General features: G+C 42.1%; 1 protein-coding gene across 5 annotated transcripts in view; it reads right to left on the reverse strand.

The window, feature by feature from the left end:
* Nucleotides 1-27,840, reverse strand: part of PTPRM (protein tyrosine phosphatase receptor type M) — a 995,286-nt gene that overhangs the window by 474,612 nt on the left and 492,834 nt on the right. For all 5 annotated transcript variants that reach the window (XM_068237197.1, XM_068237198.1, XM_068237195.1 and 2 more), the window contains exons 8-11: nucleotides 22,403-22,711; nucleotides 20,354-20,463; nucleotides 11,270-11,471; nucleotides 3,163-3,265 (exon numbers count right to left, since the gene is read on the reverse strand). In XM_068237197.1, coding sequence (XP_068093298.1) covers nucleotides 3,163-3,265; nucleotides 11,270-11,471; nucleotides 20,354-20,463; nucleotides 22,403-22,711 — 724 coding nt within the window. The remainder of the gene's footprint in view (nucleotides 1-3,162; nucleotides 3,266-11,269; nucleotides 11,472-20,353; nucleotides 20,464-22,402; nucleotides 22,712-27,840) is intronic.

Below are 27,840 nucleotides of genomic sequence, written 5' to 3' on the forward strand. Positions count from 1 at the left end.
TGATAGGGGGTGATTGATGGGTGATTGATGGGTAATTAGTGGGTGTTTAGAGAAGAGAATAGATGTAAACAATGGATTTGGGAGGTGATCTGATGTCGGATCTGCGGGCGATCTATTGGTGTGGGTGGGTGATCAGATTGCCCGCAAGGGGCAGGTTAGGGGCTGATTGATGGGTGGCAGTGACAGGGGGTGATTGATGGGTGGCAGTGACAGGGGGTGATTGACAGGTGATCAGTGGGTATTACAGGGAAGAACGGATGTAAATAATGCACTGGCGAATCGATAAGGGGGGGTTTGAGGGCAATCTGAGCGTGTGGGCGGGTGATTGGGTGCCCGCAAGGGTCTAATCTGATGGGTAACAGTGACAGGTGGTGATAGGGGGTGATTGATGGGTGATTGATGGGTAATTAGTGGGTGTTTAGAGGAGAGAATAGATGTAAACGATGGATTTGGGAGGTGATCTGATGTCGGATCTGCGGGCGATCTATTGGTGTGGGTGGGTGATTAGATTGCCTGCAAGGGGCAGGTTAGCAGCTGATTGATGGGTGGCAGTGACAGGGGGTGATTGACGGGTGATTGACAGGTGATTGACAGGTGATCAGGGGGGATAGATGCATACAGTACACGGGGGGGGAGGATCTGGGGGGGTCTGGGGAGAATCTGAGGGGTGGGGGGGTGATCAGGAGGGAGCAGGGGGCAGTTTAGGGACTAAAAAAAAAATAGCGTTGACAGATAGTGACAGGGAGTGATTGATGGGTGATTAGGGGGGTGATTGTGTGCAAACGGTGGTCTGGGGGGTGGGAAGGGGGGGGTCTGAGGGGTACTGTGGGCGATCAGGGGGCAGGGGGGGGGCAGATCAGTGTGTTTGGGTGCAGACTAGGGTGGCTGCAGCCTGCCCTGGTGGTCCCTCGGACACTGGGACCACCAGGGCAGAAGGCAGCCTGTATAATACACTTTGTAAACATTACAAAGCGTATTATACGCTTCCTATCCGGCGATCGTCGGGTTAACAACCCGCCGGCGCTTCCGATTGGCCGGCGGGTTGACGTCGCGGGTGGGCGGAGCCTATTGCCGGCGGATGCGCGCGCATCCCAGCGCGCGATCCCCGGCCAAAGGGTGCCCCAGGACCTGACGCCATTCTGCGTTACGTGGTCCTGGGGCTGCCACTTTGCCGCCGCCAATATGAAGTAGGCGGTCGGCAAGTAGTTAAATGGTGTGTTTTTCTGATCATACTTGTTTTATTTTTAGAAAATACTGATTTCTCACCAGTTGCATTACAAGATATCAGGCCAGAAATGAAGGTATATACAAAAAGCCAACAAGAATTATGGGCCAAAAGTAAGCAGTAAACATAATAAGAGTCCTAATCAGTGACTTTTCGATGAACTTTTAAACAAGTGAGGTAAACTATACGAGAAGAAGAGTCTTGAGTCTTGTATGAGTAACTTCAGATGGAATGGTGAAAGTAGGCTGGGTCTTCGTTATGATAAATGATAGAGCAATTCAGAGCGATCTTATAGAGTTACTTGTGGATATGAAAGTGGAAGAACATTTAGAGGAAAGAAGAAAGAAAAGGAAAGGGTAGCTTCTATATAGAAGTATAGAAAAAATAAAAAAAAATAAAGAATGGGGCCACTGCAATACTTATCTGACCTATATTGCATAGTAGGGGTACATGGAGGATAAGAAGGGCCTGATAGGGCTATGAAAAAAGTAGGTTGGTGCCTTATCAGACAACTAGCATTTGTTTATGGGTGTAAATGGTGTTTTTTTAATACAATTTAGCCCTAACCAGGAATGGGTAAGGGGGACTTACTTACCCCCACACACTAATTCCAAACCCGATTGGTGGCAATACAATCCCATTGCTGATCGATCATTTTTTAGATTGATCCCATTGATCTGATCAGATTGGTTAGTGGGAATTCGGCACGTTAATGAGCATGACCGATCATTTCCAATGATTAAATGGCGATTGTATCATCAATGACCACCATAAAGATTGCCTCTAGATTTCACCATAGCTACCCCTAAGCATCAGAGTTTGGGAGGAACCACTTGCCCTTGATTTGTACAAGGTGGTTTTGCAAAGGAGAAGTAGGATTTCTTCCACCACATGCAGAGCACTTCTGCAAGGGCCAGATGGGCTGGTATTGCTTAGGTGGTGGAGCCCCACACTGGCTGTTTCAACTGTTCTGATAATGCCACCTTGCATGAGCAATAAAGGGATTTATTATTAATAAAAATGTTTAAAATAAATTGTTGCAAATAAAAACCTACACTTGAGTGCAAAAAACATTATTTAGAGCTCTAACCTTGGGCAGAGTAGAACACTTGAAAGGTTTAGCACTCCTGTGTCCTTGTTTATGCTGTAAAATAATAACTCACAACTGAATTGGGAGAAAAGTGTGACAGGGCATAACAAAAAGATGTTAATTTCTCAAAAGCAAGGTTTTTTCCCTCATATGGGGTGATGGATGATCTCTATATCAGTGTCTGATGCAGGAGATTCTCCTCTGTCAGAAGACCTCACATGGGATGAATCTGAATACATTATGTCATTTCTACACAACTTTCATACAACTGAAACACTTGGACTGTGTTTTTTTTTTCGCTCTAATTGGAGTGCTGCACTCCTGTGCTGCGATCCAGCATTACCCACCTATAACTCATACAAAGACTCTTCTTTTAATGCCTTTCTGAAAAGGTCCTACAGCAGGAATTTTCATTAAAAAGGCCACCTGCTGCTTTCCTGTGACATAAGCACACAACATCAGAATTATCCATCCAGGCCTTTACACAGGTAAATACCGAGAGGTCGCCGTGAAACAGTCTAAGGGGGAAATATGCCACTACCGTGAGTTTCGCTGATAGCAGCAAGCAATTACATTGCAGGAGCGAATAAGCCACCCACACGCCACTGCCGCAGCTTTGTTCTACTTCTTCAAAGAATGAGTCACTTGCATCTGGATCAAATGCTTTAAACAATACTCAGGCACTCATCAAAGTGGTTTCCTTTCTTCCTTTATTTAATTTAATTAGCCCTAATGCAGACATGGTTTAACACAGTGAACACTGCATGCAGAGTAATCCCCAGAAACATTTTCAAGAAATTAATCAATTTCATTTTTTTTTAAAGGACTTCTCTCCCTCCTTTCATACCTGACAGGAGCTCCTCTGCTCTGGGCCGGTTTCAGCAGAACTGTCAATGTGCTGTCAGTCTGATTCAAAGGTGTTTCCAGTTCATACGCTGGCATGGAGGGTGCTGAGAAATACAAACAGAAATTAACCAAGAGAAACATTCCTCTGCTGCCTGAACGCCTACATGCTGTGCATGTACCCAGAGGACTCCGGAACATGCTGACAAGGTTTGCTAGACTACAGCGAATGACTGAAATATATTCAGAAATGTGTCCAACATATCATTCAGCGTAACCTATAGACAAATTACATAGAGGTACAGGGGTTCCTTGGACTTTTAAGGGAACTGATTGTATATGTAAATCCAAATAATTTGTCACGGACAAGATAGAGTTACAAATTGCCCAGCAAGTCACAATAATCCAACATGCACTCAGACTGTTTCAGACTGGTTGGTCCTCATCAGTGCATGGCAGGGATTAATATGGCTCTATGAGGCAGGACTTGAAACACCCAGAGTTACAGATTACCCAGAGTTACAGAAATGTGTTTTCGTAAAACTGAAGGTATTTGCAATTGTTCAGATTGGGGTGTGCATATGAAGTCTCCCACAATGCATCACTGCTGTATATGCAAATTATCCCTATGTTTTCCCTGAAAGCTAAACATACCTCTAGAATCTGTAACTCTGGACAAGATATGTAATATGTAGGCATTGCCACAGACACTCATGTAAAAATCTGGTAATAGCAGCTATAACAGTAAATTTGGGACCTGGAGGCGCCCGATAAAAATAGCAGGCCAGCAGCACCCAGTATTTATAGCTGCATTTTCTATAGCGCGCAGTCCCAGTGCCCACTATTTACTGTGCCCATTAATGTTAGGTGTACAACAGATAGTGGTGGGTTAGTGTTAGGAGTAGGTGGGGGTTAGTGTTAGGCATAGATGGAGAGGAATAGAGTTAGGCATAAATGGGGAGGGCATAGATTGGGGAGATTTAGTGTTAGGAGTAGGCAGGGTGTGGATAGTGTTAGGCATAGATAGGTGAGGGTTACAATAAGGAGTAGGTGGGAGTGGTTAGTTTTAATTTTAGATAGGGTAGAGTTAGTGTTAGGCATAGATAAGTGAGGGTTCATGTGAGAGTTAAAGTACAAAGGATGATAGTATAGCATGTAGTAGAATATCGTTAATTTTACTGATACTCTACTATCGCTATTTCATACCAGCCCCAACTGGCGTGACTACTGTTGCTTTTAATATATTAATTTTGTTTGTAATTTGCATCAAACTAAAACCTGCATTTTTATGTAAAAAATGATGTATCTTGTCTGTTACAAATTATTTTGATTCTAAAAATTGATTTACATATACATTTTGCCCCCTTAAAAGTCCAAGTAGTCTCTGTATCTCTATGTGCATTGTTTACATCTTGGATTGTCTTAATACCATATGCTGTACCAAACTTAAGTTGATATACCAAATGTAAACAGTTCCTTATGGTCACGAATATCAATGAGAAGTGAAAAGTTACACATTTCTTAGATCTTATTTGTTAGATAAAGTCCAGCTTAGCACTTTTGGATGGTAATTGTGGCTATTAGAGATTTTATGTGACATGAATGACTTTTGGTCAGAGGCAATACTGGAAATTCAAGCCATGTTAAACAATAGGATGTGTATGTTATATTGGCAAATACCAAAGCAAATCTGTCTTTATTATTTTTTCCTTCAATCGGAAAAAGGATCCTTTGGGCTTCTTACTAAAGATGGTAAACCAGAATTTAATAAATCCAGTTTCCATACAAACTTAATGCAAATTGTATGGTGCTTGGATGTGGGTCAATACTAATAAACATTTTAATTGGCCAATTTAAATGCCTCATACAATTTGATTTCAATTTTGAATAAAAGATGGAATTAATAAAATCTCATTGACCATTTACTCCTTACCGGTGTCCAAGTGATCCCAAAGGAGCCTTTTTCCAATTTTGTGATATAAACAACTGCCAGATCAGAGTGTTGTCTGTCTGCTATGACTTCCTGTATGTTACAAACTAATCTTTGAGACTTGGCTAGGGAAGTGTAATATATTCAATGTTAACAGAAAAGATGCGTACATACGCACTACTTCCGCCAACGACAGGTCTGTCAGACCCTCTTGCTGGGCAGACGTTCAGCCGACAGTAGCACGTGTGTACATGCTGTCGGCAGACTGATAAGGCTGTTTCTGAACGATCCACTGAGCGGATGTTAACAGTAAAGGTGGGTTTTAACAGTAAAGGTGCGTACACACGCACTACTTCCGCCAACGACGGGTCCGTCAGACCCTCCCGCTGGGTGGACGTTCAGTCGACAGTAGCACATGTGTACACGTGAGCGGATCGCTGAGCGGATCATTCAGAAACAGCCTTATCAGTCTGCCGATAGCACATAAGGTGCGTACACACGCATTACAAGAGGCAACAACGGGCCTGCCGGACCCTCCCGCTGGGCGGTCTTTTAGCCAACAGTAGCGCGTGTGTATGCGCTGTCGGCAGACTGTACGCGCTGAGCGGATCGTTCAGAAACAGCCTTATCAGTCCGCCGACAGCGCAACGACGGCGGCGGACCCATCGTTGCCTCTTGTAATGCGTGTGTACGCACCTTTACACACGTGCTACTGTAGGCTGAATGTTCGCCCAGCGGGAGGGTCTTTGGCAAAAGTAGTGTATGTGTATGCATCTTAACCCAAAGCAACTAAGACAATGGCCTCAATTCACTAAGCTTATCTCCTGTCTTTAATAATGTTTCTAGAGTTATCACCATGGTGATAAGGCATGTACTATTCAGAAAACATTTTATCTCAGGCAAATCTAAAGTTAACTCTTCTGTCTTTAAGTTAACTCTTCAATCCATAAAATAACTCCAGAATTCTAAAGTTAAAGACAGGCTGTTAATTAACTGCATGTGAAAATAACTACAGAGAAGGTAACTTAACTACAGAGGAGGTAACTTAAGTAATGAAGAGATAAGATAACTCTCTCACTGTGTGGTGGCAAGTTTTCTCTTGTTTTATTATCTCCAGCATGATCTTAGTGAATTGAGGCAAGTGTCACATGACTGAAGACAGATACAAGATTGTCATTGCATTTTTATTACTGTAAATTGCAAGTTTTTAGGCTACCATTGCTCTTTGTACCATCTCATAGTACACCTATACGTCCATATTATGCAGAATGCTAAAGCAGAATTCCACTTTTGTTAACAATAGCCATCACAAGGTCATAGCCATATGTTTAAAGATTAAAGTACAACTATCACAAAAAATTGCAATTTTACAATACATACAGGGCCGGCGCTACCATAGAGGCAGAGGAGGCAGCTGCCCCAGGGCCCCAGAGCTTGTAGGGGCCCCCAGTGGCTACAAGAGGAAAACATTTTTTTTGAAATCGGCCTTATAGTTTTTGAGAAAATCGATTTTAAAGTTTCAAAGGAAAAAAATACACATTTAAAAACCTGCCGACTTTATTGGTTGATAGCAAATTCACCTTAAATGCTAGAAACCCTAAATTTGCAGGATATGTTAAGGAGATCATTAGGAATAAGAGGAAAAAACATTTTTCAAAAATACCTTATAGTTTTTGAGAAAATCGATTTTAAAGTTTTAAAGGAAAAAAGTATACTTTTAAATGCGGTAAATGTCACTTTTAGTAGCAAACCTAACGGTAGTGTAATTTTACATGTATCAAATGAAAGCGCAATAAATTTCCTGACGGGGTTTCCAGGGGGTCTATACGCAGCCGCAGCGCTTTGGCCAGGGATCGCTATACAGCCGCAATATGGCTGTATGAAGATCCCTGGCATTTTTTTCTATTTTCCCCCCAAAAAAATTATGTTTAGAGTGTGGGAATTTAAAAAAAAATAAAAAAATTATGTGGGGTCCCCCCTCCTGAAACTTTTTAACCCCTTGTCCCCAATGCAGGCTGGGATAGCCAGAATGTGAATCTCCGACCGATTGGGAGTGACTTCACACCCTGACTATACCAGCTGCAAAAAAGGTATGCCGATTTTTGTTCCGGGGTATATGTTGGGGGGGCCCCCTAGGTTTATTTTGCCCTGGGGCCCCATTGTTGCTTAAACCGGCCCTGAATACATACATATAACTTTACATATCTCCTAGAGTGAAATAGACTATAAATTACTTTTATTCTATTACTTTGTCGCTTTCACTAACAGTAGATAGTGGAAATCAGACAGATCTGTCACGTTTTGGACTAATTCATCTCCTCATGGGGATTCTCAGTTATTTCTTTATTTATAAAAGCACTTACTGAATGGCAGTTTTTCAGCCCAACCGCTAAAATAACGTGTAGGGAAGCTGACTGACATCTATGTATAGCTCCTTACCAATGTTTTCAGATATTGATTTTGTAAAGAATAAGGCTACTTTTACACTGGCATGTTGTGGTCCTTTGCATCAGACAATATACTTACATTGCTAATGCAATAATATTAGCCTGTTGAAATAGTGGGTCAAAAGCATCTGTCAGGCATAATGTGATGCATGCTGTGTGTTACCGCATAACGCATGCGTTAACAGTGACCATGAAGCATAATTTATATGTACTGTATGTATCACTGTATGTGTTGCACCACAGGCATTACATGCAATACAACTATCCTCCTCCTATTTTTCCACGGAACGCACCTCAACTCCACAGTGTTAAAGGAAACTATGCTGCCCCCCCCCCCAGCTGTCCATTATTTATCCAGGGAAGGTGTGAAGATGGCATCTGTGACTTCTGTAAACCTTTTGAAGCATAGTTTCCAATCTCTCCATCCTCCTGCAGCTTAAAGCTTTTCTTTATTCTGTGCCAATGTGTATAATACATTTCTTTGGATCGGGTCTGATAAATGTTTAAATGTAAAAAGAAGAGTTAAAATTGATGGTTTTTTTTTTATAACACACCACGTTGTTGGCATGCATGTTTAATGTGCTATTGAGATGCCCTGGGTGCTAAAAAAAAATGATGCTTGGTTCACTTTAATGTTGGCTAGGTAATATTGAGACTCTCACATGAGAAGTAACAGCAACATAGGAAAAAAGTAATGTATAGTACATTTTACTTTGGGAGAAATGTATATTTAACATGCATTTATTTTAAACTTTAAAGGGACTCCGAGGAGTGCACAAATTTAAAAGCATACACTCACCTGAGGCTTCTTCCAGCTCAGGGTAGGCGACGAGGTCTCGTCTCCTTCAGCCTCCGCCGCCCCCCCCCCCCCCCGTTTTCAGCATCACCCGGCGACACCCGGGCCTGGTGTCGGCCGGCTCTTCCTGATTAGTGACGCAATGCGTCATCACGGCGGCCGGCGTGACAGGTCTGCTCATGTGCAGAAAACCTGCGCATGCGCAGACCTGTCATGCCGGCCGGCGTGATGACACGAAGCGGCCGGCGTGATGACGTATTGTGTCTTTATTCAGGAAGAGCTGGCCGACACCAGGCCCAGGTGTCGCTGAAAACGGGTGGCCGGCGGAGGCTGAAGGAGACGAGCCAGGTGGACACCGCGGGTCCTCGCCGCCTACCCTGAGCTGGAAGAAGCCCCAGGTAAGTGTATTCTTTTAAATTTGGGCACTCCTCAGAGTCCCTTTAAACTTTTTCCTGATAGTGGTCCTTTAAAGAAAAAATATTCCAGATCCATACATAGATTTACTACTAGTAGGAACTATTGCAGCATATTGCTAATAGGAAATGCTTAATAGGCAAGTGAGCCTGCTATAATGAAGTGACCCATCCAAGGTGCAAACAGTAAAAATGGTACCTCAATAATTTTAAGCAGATCTAAGTATATTGATGAGCAGGTACCATCTTAGTTCTGCGGTAAATTTCTCATGTAGCGACATAGGAATTTAAGGGTGTTCTGCACACCAAAGGGAGTTCTCTAAAATGCTGTTGCCTGGCTGCAAATACCTGAAATTTTACCTACAAAATCATAACCGGCTGCAAACTACAATGGTAAAACAATTCATAACATTAAAACATGTCTTCTATAGCACAAGCAATTGTTATACTGTAGTTGTTTGTTGTTGTTTTTTGAAACCACTTGTGTACCAGCAGTCTCTGGCCCTCTAAGACTTACTGACGTCTTGCCGCATGGACCCACCGTTCACCCGTTGCTGAAGCCCACTTGCTCTGCCGTTATTATGACAGCAGAGCTCCTTGAGCCGGTCAGGATCAAATTTCATTAGCTCCTGACCCTGTGATCACTGTAAGCCAGATAACCCGGGGTCAGAAAACAATGCATGATTAGAGGTAACGACGGGCCCGTGCTTCACGGTATTCGAAATCTACGCCCTGGCATGTATAACAGGTCCGAAAAAGGGCATGGATTTCAATTGCCGCGGTCCAGAAATGGTTACACAAAAGTGGATTTTCCCTATAAAAGAACTGTAAAAGTTATAGAAACTAGACATTGCCATAATTACAACATTTTTAAATATTTTTCTAAAGAAATATCATAAATGTAATTATTCAAGCATTGTGATTCCAGTGGATATATATTTACATAGTAAAGTTGATAAGGTGATAAACTTGGGAAATTATTTATGTAATATAAATCTATAAATACTAAAGTAGGAAAGCACAGTGCAATTATGTGATATATATTAATTCCATTAATCAAAAAGTGAAGTAATTATTCAGAATTAATAAAGGTAATCTGCCATTAAAGTAATAAGTCTGTGAGAGCGCCTGCCATTGTAGCATGCTAGGACCTATTCATCATCATTGCGAGTGAGGTGGCTGCCTTCATACTGCAGTATACCTTGTGTGTCAGATGATGGCAGCTTCTATTAGATAGACATTTAGCTTGACAGTAATAGATTTCCTATAATAAGAATCAAGGTAAAAAAAAGTACATAAACTGTGTCATTTTAAGTGCATTAAGTATTTTTATACATTTTCATGTAAAAAAACTGCTTCTTTATGAGGCTTGGTTGAAAGATCAGTTTATGAAATGGACCTAAGGATAACTTTAGAGCCAGCAATAATAATGTTAACATTTATATAGCTTTTTTTTTCCTGTTGGACTCAAAACGCTTGAGAGCTGCAGCCACTAAAGCCTACCCTGGAGCATTAGGAAGTCTTGCCTAAGGACTCTTTACTAAATAAGCAACTGGCTCCAGCCAGGATACATAGCCTAGTCTTCTGTGTCTAAGGTGGTAGTTTTAACCAGTACACTATCCAGCCACCTTAAGTAGAATGCCCATAGCCTACTACCTGTTTCTTGTCTTATAACAGCCAGTTAGATTAAGGCGGAGCCATCTCACATATACTGTACTTTCATATTATTCACATTTATGTAAAATGCCAGCAGTGGGAAAATACCAGTACATGCCTAGGAATGTGTACAGGCACTGAAGATTCATAAGTTCCACCAATGTCAACAGAATGTAATAAATGACATCCATAACTACATAATCAGTTTTATATTTAATGAAAATTGTTCTTTTAATAACAATATATAAACCTTCAAATAGAATCCAAATAGTACAAATCAACAGAAAATACACATCCAGTAGGAAGGACATTGTCCGTGCATATTGGCCAGCTGCACAGAGATTCTATCAGGAAAAATGGGCATTGTCAGATGAGCAGGGGATGCCTGCAAACTCTTCAGCTTTCTTAAAGTTGCCTGCTTGTGCCAGTACTGAGATGTCTGAAGTTGGAGAAGTCTCTCAGGACACAGCTGGTGTATACGGAGTTGTGAGAATCAGGCCGGGGCAGAATATTACAACTATTCACTGAAAAACACAGACGCCATCCTGGCAAGAGAGCTCATGGTGTAACAGTGATTGATAGTGATAAATGGCAGTTTAAACCATTTATCTTTAGGCAGTTCCTGTAGGGTTTGTGTTCTAATATAATACTGAATGTGCCCATCGTGAGTTCCTGTTTTGCTCCATAGAAAGACATCATTTAACCCAAAAAGACCCACACAGGTGTAGAAGTGTGAGGGGTATGTGTATGTTTGGTGGCCAATCTCCTTTTTCACACAAGTTTTTTGTTTTTTTACAAGTTCGATAACATTATTCCAATAGAAAAGGCAAGATTAACACACAAATTAGTCCCATCATTCAAAAGAGTACCTGAGATTTTGGTTGTAAACTGACTCGTAATAGGGGGGCCAAATCCTTTGGCTGTGCTAGCTCGTATTGTGAAAGAGTACGTTGTCCCGGGGTACAGCCCAAAGAACAGGTAATGGGTTTCATTTCCTTGTTTCAAAATCCGCCCACTTTGATTGGATAAATCGATTTCTGGGTCAAAAGAGCTGACTGCCTTGTAGGAGATCTGTGGAAAAGCAGTGAGAAATATAAATAGAAAGTCAACATAAAACCTCCTACTGTTAGAGTCAGATTAAACCTTTATCTGTAAGCCCTTCTGATATATGCACCGTCAGACATTTCATGATAACAGATCATACTCCTCTATGCTTTTCAAAACCTGAATCCAATGAAGGAACTCAGCCAAAACTGTCATATGCTATTAATTTTATAGATATGAGGACTTAGAGACAGATGGATTACAAATGTAGAAGATGGGTTCTGGCTTAACCTAATACCTTCAAGTTGTTTGCCTTTACACTACAGTCATAGGAACTGTGTACGGCTACATCCTCTAATAATTAGATTGCCTTAAAAGATTATGATTTTCATGATGACTGATACAATTTCTCAAGGTAAATATTACTTGGAGCACATAAAGAGATTTAAATGCACTATTAACCTTCACTGTAGTAGGATCCACAAATTGCTCTCCTGATATATTAGAATCGGTTTAGCGAGCAGTGACAGAGAGGATTAACTTCCTCAATGCTGGGGTTACACAACCACTTTATCTTATTGTCAGTTATAGGCTGCTCAGATCTCCCGAATCGCCAGCCTGGGAATAGAAACTATTCTATTCAGCTACTGCAGATGATGCATAAACTGGCACCTATTTTGTGCGCTCATTGTGAAATTACCTTACGATTTTACATTAGTAGGGACACAGCACACATGTGGCCAATGTAAGGGATGCTTGTGTGTACCAGAGCTAATGGAGAAGAATACAGTATAACGAGTTTTATCAGGTAATAAATATCTGAAGCTCTGATTTGCTAGTCACAATCATGTGGTAAAGCAGAAAAACTGAGCCTAATAGAGCCTTCTTCTTACATTGATATTAATAAAGCAACAATATGGCATTATTATTTTTGTCCTTTATCCTTATGCCTCCAGTAAGACCTGCAGCAAAGAACGAAGTAATTACAATTTTTACCTATATTTTACTATCGCCTAACCTGGACTCATTCTCACTTGAGCCCTCTCTCTATCGATGAGGAACTGTCCCCCCAACAGATGCCTAACCCTAACCAACCCCCCAATTGATGCTTAACCAACCCCCTCCCCCAAACTGATGCCTAACCCTAACAACTGCCAAAAATACGGAAAATCCTAACCAACCCCCCTAAGTGCCCGTTTCCACTAGAAGCGGTGCGATGCGGCTGCATAGCCGCATCACACCACGGGTATGCTGAAACACATGCACAGCAATGTAATAGATTCCACTGCGTGCACGTTGTGCGGAGCTTTGCAGAGTGATCAGAGAATCCGCAGCATGCTGCAGATTCTCGCACAACCGCATTCGCCCGCAGCCGCGTCCCATCTCTTCAATTGACTTCCGCATCGGGAGATGCGGAAGTGACACGGGCGCCGGTGGAAGTGATGCGTAGCTGCATCGCATCAATTTTGTCAATGGAAAAGGGCCCTAAGCAATGCCTGACCTTACTAAACTGTGGCTACAAATAGCAGGTGCCAGAGGCGGTACGGTACTTTGGGCACCACCATAGGCTCTCATGCTTATAGACCATAAGTGGCAATTTGGGCACTGGAGGCACCTAATAAAATAGCAGACAGCGCCTAAAGTACAGCTTGAATTACCTGCTTCAAGCACTGCATTATGAGAGTTGTCAAAAGGTTCTATAAGGAACTACAGCAGGTGAGGGATCTCTGCTTGCTCTCTAGAGTTGGGGTGTTAACCCTTAACTTGTCTGCAGAAACTTTTGTAGCATGTTTTGGAAGAAATCTTGAAAGGGTCTTGCACCCTTTCTACCATCCAGCAACAGTGTAGTCTTAAAAAAAAACTCTTTTTACTCCTCATGTGGGATATATGAATTCTGTGTCTGACAGTATGAGGGAAAAAAGTAATATTTAGGGGATTTAGAACTACAACAATCATGCAAGCACATGATAAACTTATTTGAAGATTCCATTGGTTTTGGCCAGCAGAGGGAGGAAGCGTGTTCTTTGAAAGGGCTCTGTCATATAAGGTAGGTCTTGTAGATGACTCCAAGAATACAGAACCTGGTTCAGGCATGGGAGAGCGAGGACATGAGGCAAAATATGCAATGCCAGCTCTATTACCAACCACTGAACTCTTGTGGACACTTAAATTTCAGGTGTACTACAGGTACAGCTATTCTTTAAAGCAGAGTTCCCCAACTCAGTCCTCAAGGCCCACCAACAGTACATGTTTTGCACAAAACCACAAGCATTCACAGGTGGGGTAATTGAAGTATCAGAAGTGCTGATTAACCACTTGAGGACTGCAGGTCTAAACCCCCCTAGTGACCAGGCCATTTTTAGCTAAATTGGCCACTGCAGCTTTAAGGCCAAGCTGCAGGGCCGCACAACTCAGCACACAAGTGATCCCCCCCCCCTTTTCTCCCTACCAACAGAGCTCTCTGTTGGTGGGGTCTGATCGCTCCCCCCATGTTTATTTTTTTTTAAATAAATATTATTGTTTGTTTATTTTTTTTAAAATCCCCTGTTTCTTTAAATTTATTCCCTCCCTCCCTCCCTCCCTCCCTCCCTCCCTCCCTCCCCACAGCCGGCCAATTATGGCGATCGGCTGTCATAGGCTTCTGCCTATGAGAGCCGATCGCTCTCTTGTCCCCCATGGGGACAGCCGTGTCACACGGCTGTCCCCAGTGCAGCGCTGCTGCTCATCGCAGGGCTGCACCAAGTAAATAGACGGCGTAATCGCCGGCTAACAGTCTCCCGAGCGGCAATAGCCGCTCGGAGACCGAATGCGGGGCGGAGCTCCGCCCTCCGAGCATGAGATGCGCGCGCACCATGCGCGCGATCTCATGCTAAACAGAGCCCCAGGACTTTACGCCAATTGGCGTTAGGCGGTCCTGGGGCTGCCGCCGCGGCCACGCCTACTGGCGTGACGCAGGCGGCACAAGGTTAACTACCTCTGTGGGGCTCCACAAAACATGAACTGTTGGTGTCCCTGAGGACAGGGTTAGGGAACACTGCTTTAACCATTTCAGCCCGCGGTGATTTTTCACCTTATGCATCGGAGCAATTTTCACCTCCTATTCATTCGCTAATAACTTTATCACTACTTATCACAATTTATTGATCTATATCTTGTTTTTTCCGCCACTAATTAGGCTTTCTGTGGGTGGTACATTTTGCTAAGAGCCACTTTACCGTACATGCATTTTAACAGGATTAATAAGAAAAAAATGGAAAAAATTCATTATTTCTCAGTTTTCGGCCATTATAGCTTTAAAATAATACACGCTACCATAATTAAAACCTATGTATTTTATTTACCCGTTTGTCTCGATTATTATACCATTTAAATTTTGTCCCTATCACAATGTATGGCGCCAATATCTTATTTAGAAATAAAGGTGCATTGTTTCCGTTTTGCATCCATCACTATTTACAAGCTTATAATTTAAAAAAAATTTTGTAGTATACCCCCTTAAAATGCATATTTAAAAAGTTCACACCCTTAGGTAACTATTTATGTCTTTTTTTTTTTTTTATTGTAATTTTTTTTTCCCAATTAAAAAAAGAATTTGTGTAATATTTTGGTGTGGGACATAAACAGTTTATTTTTAATGTTGTAATATGTGTAAATTGTATTGTAAAAAATGTGTAGCTGTAGTTTTACTATTTGGCCACAAGATGGCCACCTTCGTTTTTGTTTACCCTCCTTGTACTTTTCGCTAAGCGGAAGTACAAGGGGGATGCGGAAATCTGTCCGGGCAGAAGAACTGAAGCCTCACAGGTGAGCGCTTCGGTTTTTCAGCGGGGGAGAGGGATCGGTGATCGGGAACCATGTTCCCTTTCACTGATCCCAGGGCTACCGGGGGACACAACGGGGACGCGTGGGCGCGCCCGCGATCGCGGGTGGGAGCGCGTCCAAGCGCGGGAGCGCTGCAGAGCTGCCGCCCGGACGTGAGCTTCACATCCGGGCGGCGGAAATGGTTAAAGCACAGACAATGCACATCATTACTGAAAATAAAGTAGAACCTGTACTTTTAATGTGCAGCTACAGTTATATACTAATAACCCTCATAATAAACCTAACATTTGTATAGCACTTTTCCCAACTCAAAGTGCTCAAGAGCTGCAGCCACTGGGTCGCGCTCAAGAGGCCACCCTGCAGTGTTAGGAAGTCTTGCCCAAGGACTTCATACTGAATAGGTACTGACCCTAGCCAGGATTCAAACCCTGGTCTACCATGTCACAGGGAGAGGCCTTAACCAGTACACTATCCAGACACTAAATATACCTTTTCAGAATGATCACATGTACACAGGTATAGCTGAACCTTTTGTTGTATGTCACTGCACAATGTATGCACAACATATGCACAAAATAGGCTGCTTAAAAAAAAAAAAAAAAAAAAAAAAAGGATTCTGTATGCACCAGCTTATTATAACACTGGAATTGAGCATTTCAGTTTTAGCAGGTTATTGCCAATTATGTCTGTGAGTGATATTTGCTTCTTGTCTTTTATTGAATCTAATTGGTGCATAACTACAAATGAAACCATCAAAACAAATCAATCAGCTTCTGTACATGTCCGTTTAATTACTGCATATTGCAGAGATGGAGCTGAGTTGCTTCAGCTAACTATTGCAGCAGAGACATGGACTTTGTGCTACCTTCCTTCTTCTTTTCCTTTTATAACTACAGTATAGAAAATCTACCTTTAGAAGCAGAGCTAGAAAATTTGTTATAAAAATCTCAGGGCAATTTTTAGGACAATTACTCGTATGCTACGGGACAAAAGAAATACATATTTCAGTAACCTTTTGTTCCCTGTCTAACTGTCAAAAACCTGACAACTTTAACTTGGCGAAAGTGTCTAGAACTTAAAAATGTCGCCATTTGTCAGGAAAGTGATTGACAGGCAAAAAAGAATAGGCTTTTTTTCCCTCGGTTCTTCACACATTTTCCAGGTCTTAATATAAATCAGTGATGCCTGCACAAGATTCAGGCAAAGCCATGCATTCACTATTGATAAGCTATACCTCTCTTAAAGTAAACCTTTTATGACAGATATACAGGATCTGTCATTGCTGGCTTTTACTGTAAGTTCATATAGGAAGTGCTCTCACTCATATCAATGTATCTTGGTATTGCTGTATTTGCTGACTGTTCCATCTGTAGGTATTCAGGTGTGCAGCCTTACTGTCAAATACACAGTGACCCTCAATGGGGTGTTTTTAAAAATAGACTTGGAGAGTACTTCTTACAGAAGACCTGGATTCACAAACTAAGCATGAGACTAACAACAAAGTGGCTTTGGACAGGCTAACTCACCATTACATGCTGCTAAGTCCCATCTCTCCCAATTATGCCTTACTTAAACAATAACACTGTCTTATGGCTGGGACCCACAGAAGCTCTGTCAGCCATGCTTTGGAATTGCTGGCGAATCCAAAAGCACCAGGCTAATGAAAGTCAATGCAGGCAATTCCACAGAAGTGTTTGCGATTTCCCCAAATTGCAATTGTGGTTCCTGCAGCATCTTTGGATCAACTGCTATCCAATACATATTATCGGATCACTGCAAAATCACTTTATCACTTTTACAAAGCAATTTTGCAGCAATTTTACTACCCAGAACCACTCAAACAAGTATCAGAAAACACAATCACTGTACAAATCGCAAGCAATTAAAACAACGCTTTAAAAGCACCAGAAATCACTCTGGAAAACGTTGCAAAAGTTGCTACAAAAAGAGCTCAGCCACTTCGACTGCAATTTTTACAGGGCCCCAGCTTTTAATGTTAATTTCATTTAAATTTGTGACTTCAGATTCACAATAAGCTGTCCACAACTGTTAGATGCTGATTGATATGACAATATATATCTAAACAACCTCAGGGCTAAGGCCTCTTTCACATTAGACAACACGTGCAGGAGCCGGTTCCTGCACGCGTTGACTAGGCTGCGGCGTGTCGTCGGGAATTTGCGCTGAGCAGCAGCGGTAGTAATGAATTAACCCAATGGGAAAACGTTGATTCCCGACGATAAAATGCTCCTGGGTGCGTCGTACCGCAACGCATCGAAACGCAGCCTCAGGTGTGACAGGTAAAATTAAAGTTTACGGACTTTCCTTTTACCTTGGTTAAGTATAGACTTTGCGTTAAAACTATAGACAAAGTATAGACTTTGCGTTAAAACACTGACAAAGGGCTCTGGTGTGAAAGAGCCCTAAGTAAACTACTTCAGAGTGTAGATGTGTTTCGAAGATGGAAATACAAACGTATGTGTTTAGAGGGCATGGCAGTCGGCTAGGGAGTGACACACAGATACTGCAAAATTCTAACAGCGTTTACGCAAAGTGCGTAATTGATGTTGTGCAAATAGAGCATCTCACGTTATGTCCAAAACATATAGCGGGTATTGCGCTATCTGCGCATGTAAATATTACATGTAAATATTACTGACGGTTGGTGAATATGCCCCAAAGAAAGGATTGAATTCCCTAACATACTATAAAGAAGTGTTTATCTGAAGTCTGGTTAATTTGCAGTGCTTGCTATAGACACTTATGTGATTGTCAGCTATCTTATCATTTATAATTTAAGCTAAAGGAAAGAAATATAAGATGTATGAAATGTATGAAAAGTATGAAATGTATTTCATACTTATTTAAAGGGAACCTTAACTGAGAGGGATATGGATGTTTTCTTTTAAACAATACCAGTTGCTTGCCAGTCCTGCTGATCTCTTTAGCTGCAGTATTGGCTGAATCACAAACATAAAACAAGCATGCAGCTAATACAGTCTGACTTCAGTCAGAGCACCTGATCTGCATACCTGTTTAGGGGCTGTGGCTAAAAGTATTAGAGACACAGGATCAGCAGGAGCGTCAGGCAACTGGTATTATTTTACAAGGAAAAATTAATATATTTCTCAGTTTAGGTTCCCTTTAAGTTCTTTGCAATAATTTCATCCATGCAATGCCAGTCTTTGCACATAGACACAGGAAAACAACAGGCAACTGGTGGATGATTTACACCAATTACTGCTTGACAGTTACATTTTTCCAGCTCACAATGTACTCAGGTAAAGGTCCCTTGTGAGGAACAAAATGTTTCCTGAGACCTTGCAGCATACAATTGTGTAGAATTTGCATTCCAATAAATGCTAGCTTACTTTTGAAATTACACCTGCTTGTTTCTGTTATAAAAGACTTCACGGAATGAAACGTTGAAATAAAATGAAAGAGACCATTGTGCTATTTCTACTTAATTGTCCCTGAACAAATTGGTTGGATCATTCATTGCTCAGACCAGCACTGCTTTGTCTGGGCATACAAGACATGGGTACATGTGAATAAGTATGCCATAGCTGAGAAGTATAAAAATATGTTCCATCGAGCAAAATTATATATACAAGAAGCTGAGAAGAGAAGACTTTACAGGTACCTAGTACATTGTGACCTTATTCTTCTTGTGGGTCCTAAAGTGGACCTGAACTCATTATTAATTATCGTTACTACCTGGTGCCTAATTTGTAAGATGATGCTCCATTGAGCCCTTACAGGTCTCATCTTTACACGTCCACACGTACAGCATTAATGAAGCAGGCCTCCCTGCTCCCCAGATGGACCCACAATTGTGAACCTGCACCTCTCATGATGAAGCATTATAGATACAAAACTGCTTTAAGGAGTGTATATGTGTGTGTGTGTGTGTGTGTTGGGGGGGTTGTGTGGCCCATCAGATGGTACCACAGAGAGAAGACTCAATAAATACTTGAAGATGAACCTGCAAATGCTTCATAATTTACATCAACGATTAAATGCTTCAAGACTTAGGCCCGTTACACATCAAAAGCGTGCAGGAGAACGGCTCCTGCACGCATTGCGGCTTGTCGTCGGGAAACTCCGGTGCGACGCTGAGTAGCGGCGGTAGTAGTTAATTAACCCGAAGGGGAAACGGTGATTCCGGACGATAAAATGCGCCGGGGCGCGTCGTACCGCAATGTATCGAAGCGCAGCGTCGGGTGTGAAAGGTAAAAGGAAAGTCTATGGACTTTCCTTTTACCTTGGTTAACGCAAAGTATAGACTTTGCGTTAAAATGCGGAAAAAGGGCTCTGGTGTGAAAGAGCCCTAAGCCTTGTACGCATGGTAGAAAAAAACTTGGCCAAGACAATTATTCTGTGAGGTTGTAATATAATTTAAAAACAAGTAATTTCATAATAGTTACATTGTATTGCTTATTGGAGAAACAAGAATAAAATAATTCTTCAAAAAAAAAAAATAGTTGCTCTATGGAAGTAGAGCTAAAACTATTAGCTTCTTAGGTGAACTTAAACGTACAGCAATAAAATGCTATTAAGTTGTGATAGCACATACACACAATCGACTTTAAAGGACTACTATCGTAAAATTTCAAAAAAAATAAAACTAAAAAAGATTATACTGAAGATAATGCTAGTAGAAGGGATAGTGAAGGGTAAAGAATTAGCAAAAAAATAAATCACCCTGCTGATTACACATTCATGACAGTGTGAATGTGGTAGGACCATACTGACAACAGAGGCTGTACTCTGGGCTGTGTGTATCTGATTGGCTAAAATTATGAGACAGTTTTATTACTAGCTGAAATGCCATTGGACAGCTAGCAGCCCGCAGTTCAGTGTCCCATAACCTGTCGGTAAGCTCCTCTCACATTCACGCCGTTATGAATGTGTAAACAGCAGGGTGATTTATTTGTTAACCAATTCTTAACCCTTCACTATCCCTTCTACTAGCATTATCTTCATTATATATCTTTTTTAGTTTTATTTTTAATACATTTTGCGATAGTGGTCCTTTAAGCAGCAGTACCAGTTTGCAACATTGCATCAACTAAAGAAAAACTTACCTCATACAAAGTGATGATGCCATATGTCTGAGCAGGTTCCCGCCACTGAAGGAAGATCTTCTCCTCAAATGTGCTGCTTTGGATAGATTCTAATGGAACAGCACCTGGCACTAGTAAGAGGAAAATATAGCATGTAAAATCTGATGTACAATTCAACACAAAACATTGACTGCAACAAAATGAAAAATACATTAAACACTTTTCAAAGGGCAGAACCCCATTGCATCCAGGCAGATTCCGACTTGTACAGATCCTACTGCTAGTTCACCGGGGCTGCACTGCACAACTTTACAGATACTTAAAGTAATACTTAAAGAGACTCTGAAGCGAGTCTAAATTCTCTTTATTAACTTGTATTCATTTGAATCACCCTCAGCCCTGCTAAACCGCCATTATCCCGTGGCAAAACGAGGGTTTTTTACCCCCCAAATCAGCCCCCCTGCAAAATCCACGACTTTCTTGGTCATGGATTTTGCTGCTCATGGAGGCAGAGCTTTGAGCTGCAGCTCTGCCTCCATGCGCGTCAATCTGCCGACGGATCTCCGCTTCTACCCGCCCCTCTCAGTGAAGGAAGACTGAGAGGGGTGGGGAGAGGTGGTGATCAGCGGGGATTGATGGGCAAAGAGGCAGAGCTACAGCCATTAGCTCTGCCTCAATCAGGAAGCACTTCCTGAAAACAGGAGAGGGGATTTGTGGGGTATAAACCCTTCATTTTGCTGCAGGATAGCGGCGGTTTAGCTGGGCTGAGGGTGATTCAAATGAATACAAGTTAATAAAGAGAATTTAGACTCGCTTCAGAGTCTCTTTAAAGGTAACCTAAATTGAGAGGGATATGGATGTTTAATTTTAAACAATACCAGTTGCCTGGCAGTCCTGCTGATCTCTTTGGCTGTAGTGGTTGAATCACAGACCTGAAATAAGCATGCAGCTAATCCAGTCTGACTTCAGTCAGAGCACCTGATCTGCATGCTTGTTAAGAGGCTGTTTCTAAAAGTATTACAGACACAGGATCAGCAGGAAAGCCAGGTAACTGGTGTTATTTTAAAAGGAAAAATCCATATCCTTCTCAGTTTAGGCTCCCTTCAAGTGAAAACAAAGTGAAGAGATAAACAATTGTATCTATCCTCCTACTGCTAAATATGACTGTTAGCTCTACCCCAGTTTTATATTATATTTAAAAACTTAAAAAAGCTGATTTATAGTTTTGTCTCATCTGAATGTAACAGCCCCATCTAACATCACCCTGGTTGCACTTTTGAATACAAGGTATCACTTTCCGCACCACTAAACAGAACCTGCATTATCCTAAACCTGAGCTGAGAAGAATATGGAAGGAAACAAATGCTTCCTGCTTTACTGCTTTGATGATCATCTGTATTTAAAATCGAAACAAGAAGAATACAGAGGTGCCAAAGGATATAAAATAATTAAAATTCCTATAAAAAAATTCCTAAATATTAGTTGCACAAATATGCAACTGTTCTTTTATTCTTTAATTAAAAAAAGAACTACAAGGCACTTACTGCTAGGCTGTTTTGGCTCTTGGCACTGATACTTGGCCTGATGAAGTGATCGGTGTATGCTCACGAAATGCACTGCCCTAGTGCAAATGAGTTTCAGTTCATACTATATCTGCGACATCCTTGAGGTAAGCCACCTCCAAAACTCGATTTTAGGATTTTTATGTATTTTATTTTTCCTGGGTACTTCTTTCTCTTACTGTGTATATGAGGTGTGTGCACCTTAACTTTTTTATTTTAAAGCATTTTTTAACTATTTTACATCCTTTGGTGCCTCAGTATACTTCTTGATTGGATTGGTGGTCCACCTTTGATGGAAGATTGCACCCCCAGCCCATCCCACAGAGAGTGACTATTTTAACCTAAGCAGGGTTGTTTTTCTTCCTCCACATTAATTAGTTGCCTATTATGAAGACCACTTTTGTGAATATACTTTTACATTCTACTACTCACGGATTCTAAAAAGGTGCTACACTATATATGGCTCTCTTGGTAACCCAGAACAAGCATACAAATCATGAGTACTTACAGTCTTCATCAGTCTGTACGACGAGTTCCGGACTTTCTTTCTTCCCCTCAGGATTCATGAGAACCAACTTAACACTGACATTGGTAAATGGGGTCAGGCTAATGATTGTGTGCTGTGGGTGGGAGCTGTCTGTGTCCCAGCTCACTTCCTCCTTGACTTTTTCTTGTCCTCCAACCTGATATCTATACACAATGGTCAAATTGTAAGTGTGACAACGCGTGACATTGTATCCAAATGGCTCCCAGTGAATAGTTATTTGTCTGGACTTTATATCAACCACTTGCAACTTCCTTGGAGCTTGCATGGGATCTGTAGAGATATCACAGATTCAAAAACATTAACATGGAGTGAACTTCAGCAGTAATTCATAACATATTAAATATCACATATGATCAAATATATATAAATAAAAAAATATTAATTCTTAAAGCAAACCTGAGATGTAATAAAAATAAAAATTCATACATACCTGGGGCCCCCGGGAACCTAATTGCTCCATCGCTGCCATCCTGTGCCTCCTAGATCCTTGGTTATTGGTCCCAGTAACTTCGGCCAGTCGGGGTTACTGCGCATGCACGGGCCGGATGCGCGGGGCCCCTTATACTCTTATGGCTGGGAGCGTTCTGCACCTGTGCAGAACATTCCCAGCCTAGGGAGCACAACAGGGGAGCACGCGCTGCGGAACTACACCAACTGGCGAAGTTACTGGCACCAATAACAGAGGACCTAGAAGACAGAGGACGGAGGCGAGGGAGTGATCAGGCCCAAAGGGGCTGCAGGAAGCCCCAGGTATGTATGAATTTTTCGCAAAAGGTGGATCAGCGCAACACCAGGCCGCCTCCGAATGGCCTCCAATCAGAGATGCGCTGAGCCCCCCCAGGAACTACAAACGCACCTTGAACCCAAACAGAAGCTCTGCATATACACCAAAAGCATGGCTGTTAAGTGGGAGCAGCTGACCAAAAACGAATTAAATTAGTACATAGCAAGGAAATGAGCAGCGCTACTTAAAAACAGACTAGTGCCTACCTGCAAAAGAGTGCAAGCCCCACTTGTGGGGTCGAATACACACCGAGCATACACATGACCTGTCTACCACTAGAGGAGGATGTTGGTTTCCATTAACAGCTTGCATGCAACCTATTAAGTACTCGTCCCTCCCACTGCGAAGAAGTCAATCCTCCATGGGAGGGGCCTAACACTAACTAAATCCTAACCTATGTATATGCATAGCCTGGGTGCGCTACCAAATAAAATTGAAAAATCGAAAATTGCGCAAAAGGTGGATCAGCGCAACACCAGGCCGCCTCCGAATGGCCTCCAATCAGAGATGCGCTGAGCCCCCCCAGGAACTACAAACGCACCTTGAACCCAAACAGAAGCTCTGCATATACACCAAAAGCATGGCTGTTAAGTGGGAGCAGCTGACCAAAAACGAATTAAATTAGTACATAGCAAGGAAATGAGCAGCGCTACTTAAAAACAGACTAGTGCCTACCTGCAAAAGAGTGCAAGCCTTACTTGTGGGGTCGAATACACACCAAGCCTACACATGACCTGTCTACCACTAGAGGAGGATGTTGGTTTCCATTAACAGCTTGCATGCAACCTATTAAGTACTCGTCCCTCCCACTGCAAAAGAGTCAATCCTCCATGGGAGGGGCCTAACACTAACTAAATCCTAACCTATGTATATGCATAGCCTGGGTGCGCTACCAAATAAAATTGAAAAATCGAAAATTGCGCAAAAGGTGGATCAGCGCAACACCAGGCCGCCTCCGAATGGCCTCCAATCAGAGATGCGCTGAGCCCCTCCAGGAACTACAAACGAACCTTGAACCCAAACAGAAGCTCTGCATATACACCAAAAGCATGGCTGTTAAGTGGGAGCAGCTGACCAAAAACAAATTAAATTAGTATTTCGATTTTTCAATTTTATTTGGTAGCGCACCCAGGCTATGCATATACATAGGTTAGGATTTAGTTAGTGTTAGGCCCCTCCCATGGAGGATTGACTTCTTCGCAGTGGGAGGGACGAGTACTTAATAGGTTGCATGCAAGCTGTTAATGGAAACCAACATCCTCCTCTAGTGGTAGACAGGTCATGTGTATGCTCGGTGTGTATTCGACCCCACAAGTGGGGTTTGCACTCTTTTGCAGGTAGGCACTAGTCTGTTTTTAAGTAGCGCTGCTCATTTCCTTGCTATGTATGAATTTTTATTTCATCTCAGGTAGACTGAGAAGCAACATGATACTTGTGCTGTCAGAATTCAATGGGAATTTATTAAATGTTGTCACAATTCAGTTAGAATTCATTACTGTAGTGGACTGACGGGATGTCAGGAAAATAGTAGTGATTATTTACTAAAGGAGTGCTGTAAAGAAAAGTCCTGTTCATTTCATACATCTAATCATATGTTTTTTACATGCACATAACTGAATGATTAAGATGAACTATTTCAAATCACTAGTCTTCACCACAACTCTTTCTTAGAACTCTTTAAGGTAAGAAAGGCTAATTTCAATGATGTCCAGGTTTGGTAGACTTTATGTAGGACAGAGACCTCCATTTGTGTAGGTGACAAGGCTAAAAACATATATCTCCTACTGTATATCATCCAGCAATAGTGTCACAGACACTACTCGTTGTGACTATTCTCTACATCACAGGTGTCGAACGCTAGTCCTCGAGGGCCGAGGTCTTCACACATTTTTTGCCCAGCTCAAACTAATTGATGACACTTAATCAGGAAAGGTGTGGTTCATCAGGTAGAACATATTTTATTTCGCAGTCCATCCTAAACACTGGCATGGATTTGGCCCTCGAGGATTGAGTTTGACACCTGTGCTCTACATACTTTACCTACTCAATAGCAGTAGACTCATATTATTAGTTCACGTCAATTTTACCAATGCAAGAAATGTAATGTGCAAATAATATATTGTGTGCTATGCAAGCAATGCATGCGTTGTATACAGACTGCAAGTTGCACAACACACCTTACGTTACTTGCATAAATGCCAGTAAACGTAGAAAAAGAATAAAACTGGATACAATATATTGAACTACAATTCCAGTACACTGAAAAAGTTTCTCAGTAATCTAATACTGAAGTTTGTCAGACAGTCCATCATAAATATAGATTGTTTACCAGAATGCTAGATTATCACAATCACATAATATAAGTAGTTTTGTATAAACAAAATACCTTGTCTAGGTCTAGTTACTGTATGCATAGGGTGAGTTCCATAGCACAAACAGTGTTAGGCAGCAGTAACTGCTATTAAGACAATGCAGAGCTAACATATTAGAAATAACAAACGCAACAAGTCATCCTATATAATAATATCCAAGTGCCTCTGTGTCCCATGTCCATGTGTCAGTGCTTTTGCACTACTGCGCATGTCCTGCACTGACAGCCGTTGGGACAGGATGCAGGACAGGACAGGGTGCAGGTTGGGTGTGTGTGTGTGTGTGCGCGCGCGGCAGGCGTGTTCAGGTGGGTAATGCTGCAGTGGTGGTGGTGACAGACCTAAAGCCCGTTAGTAAATAGATATTAGAAGTCATTACCGTATATACTCGCATATAAGCCAACCCCCAAGGGGTAAAATTGATTGACCCTCATATAAGCCGAGGGTAGAAATCGCAGCGAAGGCAGGCGAGCAGAACCACAGTCACAGGTGCCCCTTTATAGTGTACTGATGATGTGACAATGTAAATAGTGACAATGTAACCTACCCACACACACATACACACACTCCTCAAGTGCCCCACATAAAAATTGTCACCCCGCAAGAATGCCCTCCACAACATGTATAGCACAATTATGAAAATCAAATATTCCCACCTACACAGACACTGCTTGAGTGCCCCCGCCAAAATGTATAACACATTTACAAGTATACAAATCCACAGCGCTTGGTACTCAGATCGGCATCTGCAGTAACCCCACAGTGCTCAAAATCATGTTTCCATAGTGACCATCACCAGAAATAAATCGAGAAAGGTCATTTCTCCATCCAAGAAACATATAAACATTTATTAGAAGCTGAATCTACATCACATATACAATGACTTACTTCCAGGGTCCTTTTGACAGGGACCCTTAGTAGTTAAAAGCATATAGTGTAACCCAGTACACATTTAAAATCCAAAAACGATCTCATATAAGTTGCCCAGTCTCCAGTTCCTACCGGTTTCGGCCTTGCGCCGTCATCAGGGAACCCGTTTTTGGATTTTAAATGTGTACTGGGTTACACTATATGCTTTTAACTACTAAGGGTCCCTGTCAAAAGGACCCTGGAAGTAAGTCATTGTATATGTGATGTAGATTCAGCTTCTAATAAATGTTTATATGTTTCTTGGATGGAGAAATGACCTTTCTCGATTTATTTCTGGTGATGGTCACTATGGAAACATGATTTTGAGCACTGTGGGGTTACTGCAGATGCCGATCTGAGTACCAAGCGCTGTGGATTTGTATGCAATTTTTCTTGGAACCGATTGTGGATGTGGTTGATCCTGAGCAGCTGGTGGAACATACACATGAGATAAAGATTGGATCAGCGCCTGTATATACTACAAAATACATTTACAAGTATGACAATAAAAACAGTCCCCCCCCCACAGACACTGCCCGAGTGCCTCCCGTCAAAATGTATAACAATTATGACAAAATAGTCCCCCCCTGCAGAAACACTGCCCGAGTGCCCCCAGGCATTGCATAGCCATGTGCAGCATAGCCACGTTTTTCCTTACCTGACCCTTGTGCCCCCCACCGGTCAGTGCACAGGGGTGTGTGCTTTCTCCATTCACATGAGTGCCCTCCACGGCATTAGTGCGGTGGTGCATAGCTGTATGTGCTTCCTCCAATCAAACAGCTGTCCTGCCCGGCATTAGCATGTGATACACAGCTTTCGCGTCTTCTCTCTGGACCACGCTGACAGGATTTAGACTACTTCTCCCTCGCAGTCTCGTTTCCATGGCGCCCTGTTATTACGTCATAGAGAAGAGACTGTGAGGTAGAAGCAGGCTGAATCCTGTCAGCGCGGGCCAGAGAGAAGATGCACACCGCTGTGTATCACAATGCTAATGCTGGGCGGGGCACCCGCATTCTCGCAGGAAGCACAGACCACTATGGGGCATTCGGATCAAGTAAAAAAGAATGTGGTTATGCTGTACATGGCTCTGTAATACCTGGGGGCACTCTGGCAGTATTTGTGTAAGGGTGGGGGGGGGGGGGATTTGATGTTATACTTGTATTATATATTTTTGGTGATTTGCATAGAAGCTGACACCTTCACTTTAGGACCACTTTTTTGACCCAAAAATGTGTCTTCTATGCGAGTATATACGGTAAGTTAATGCCAGATCCCTCATTTTGAATGTTTGTTATTTTGCCGTTGCCTTAGTTGAGGATAATGTCAATTAAGGTTGA

The sequence above is a fragment of the Hyperolius riggenbachi genome, chromosome 5, assembly GCF_040937935.1.
Source record: "Hyperolius riggenbachi isolate aHypRig1 chromosome 5, aHypRig1.pri, whole genome shotgun sequence".
Lineage (NCBI taxonomy): Eukaryota > Metazoa > Chordata > Amphibia > Anura > Hyperoliidae > Hyperolius > Hyperolius riggenbachi.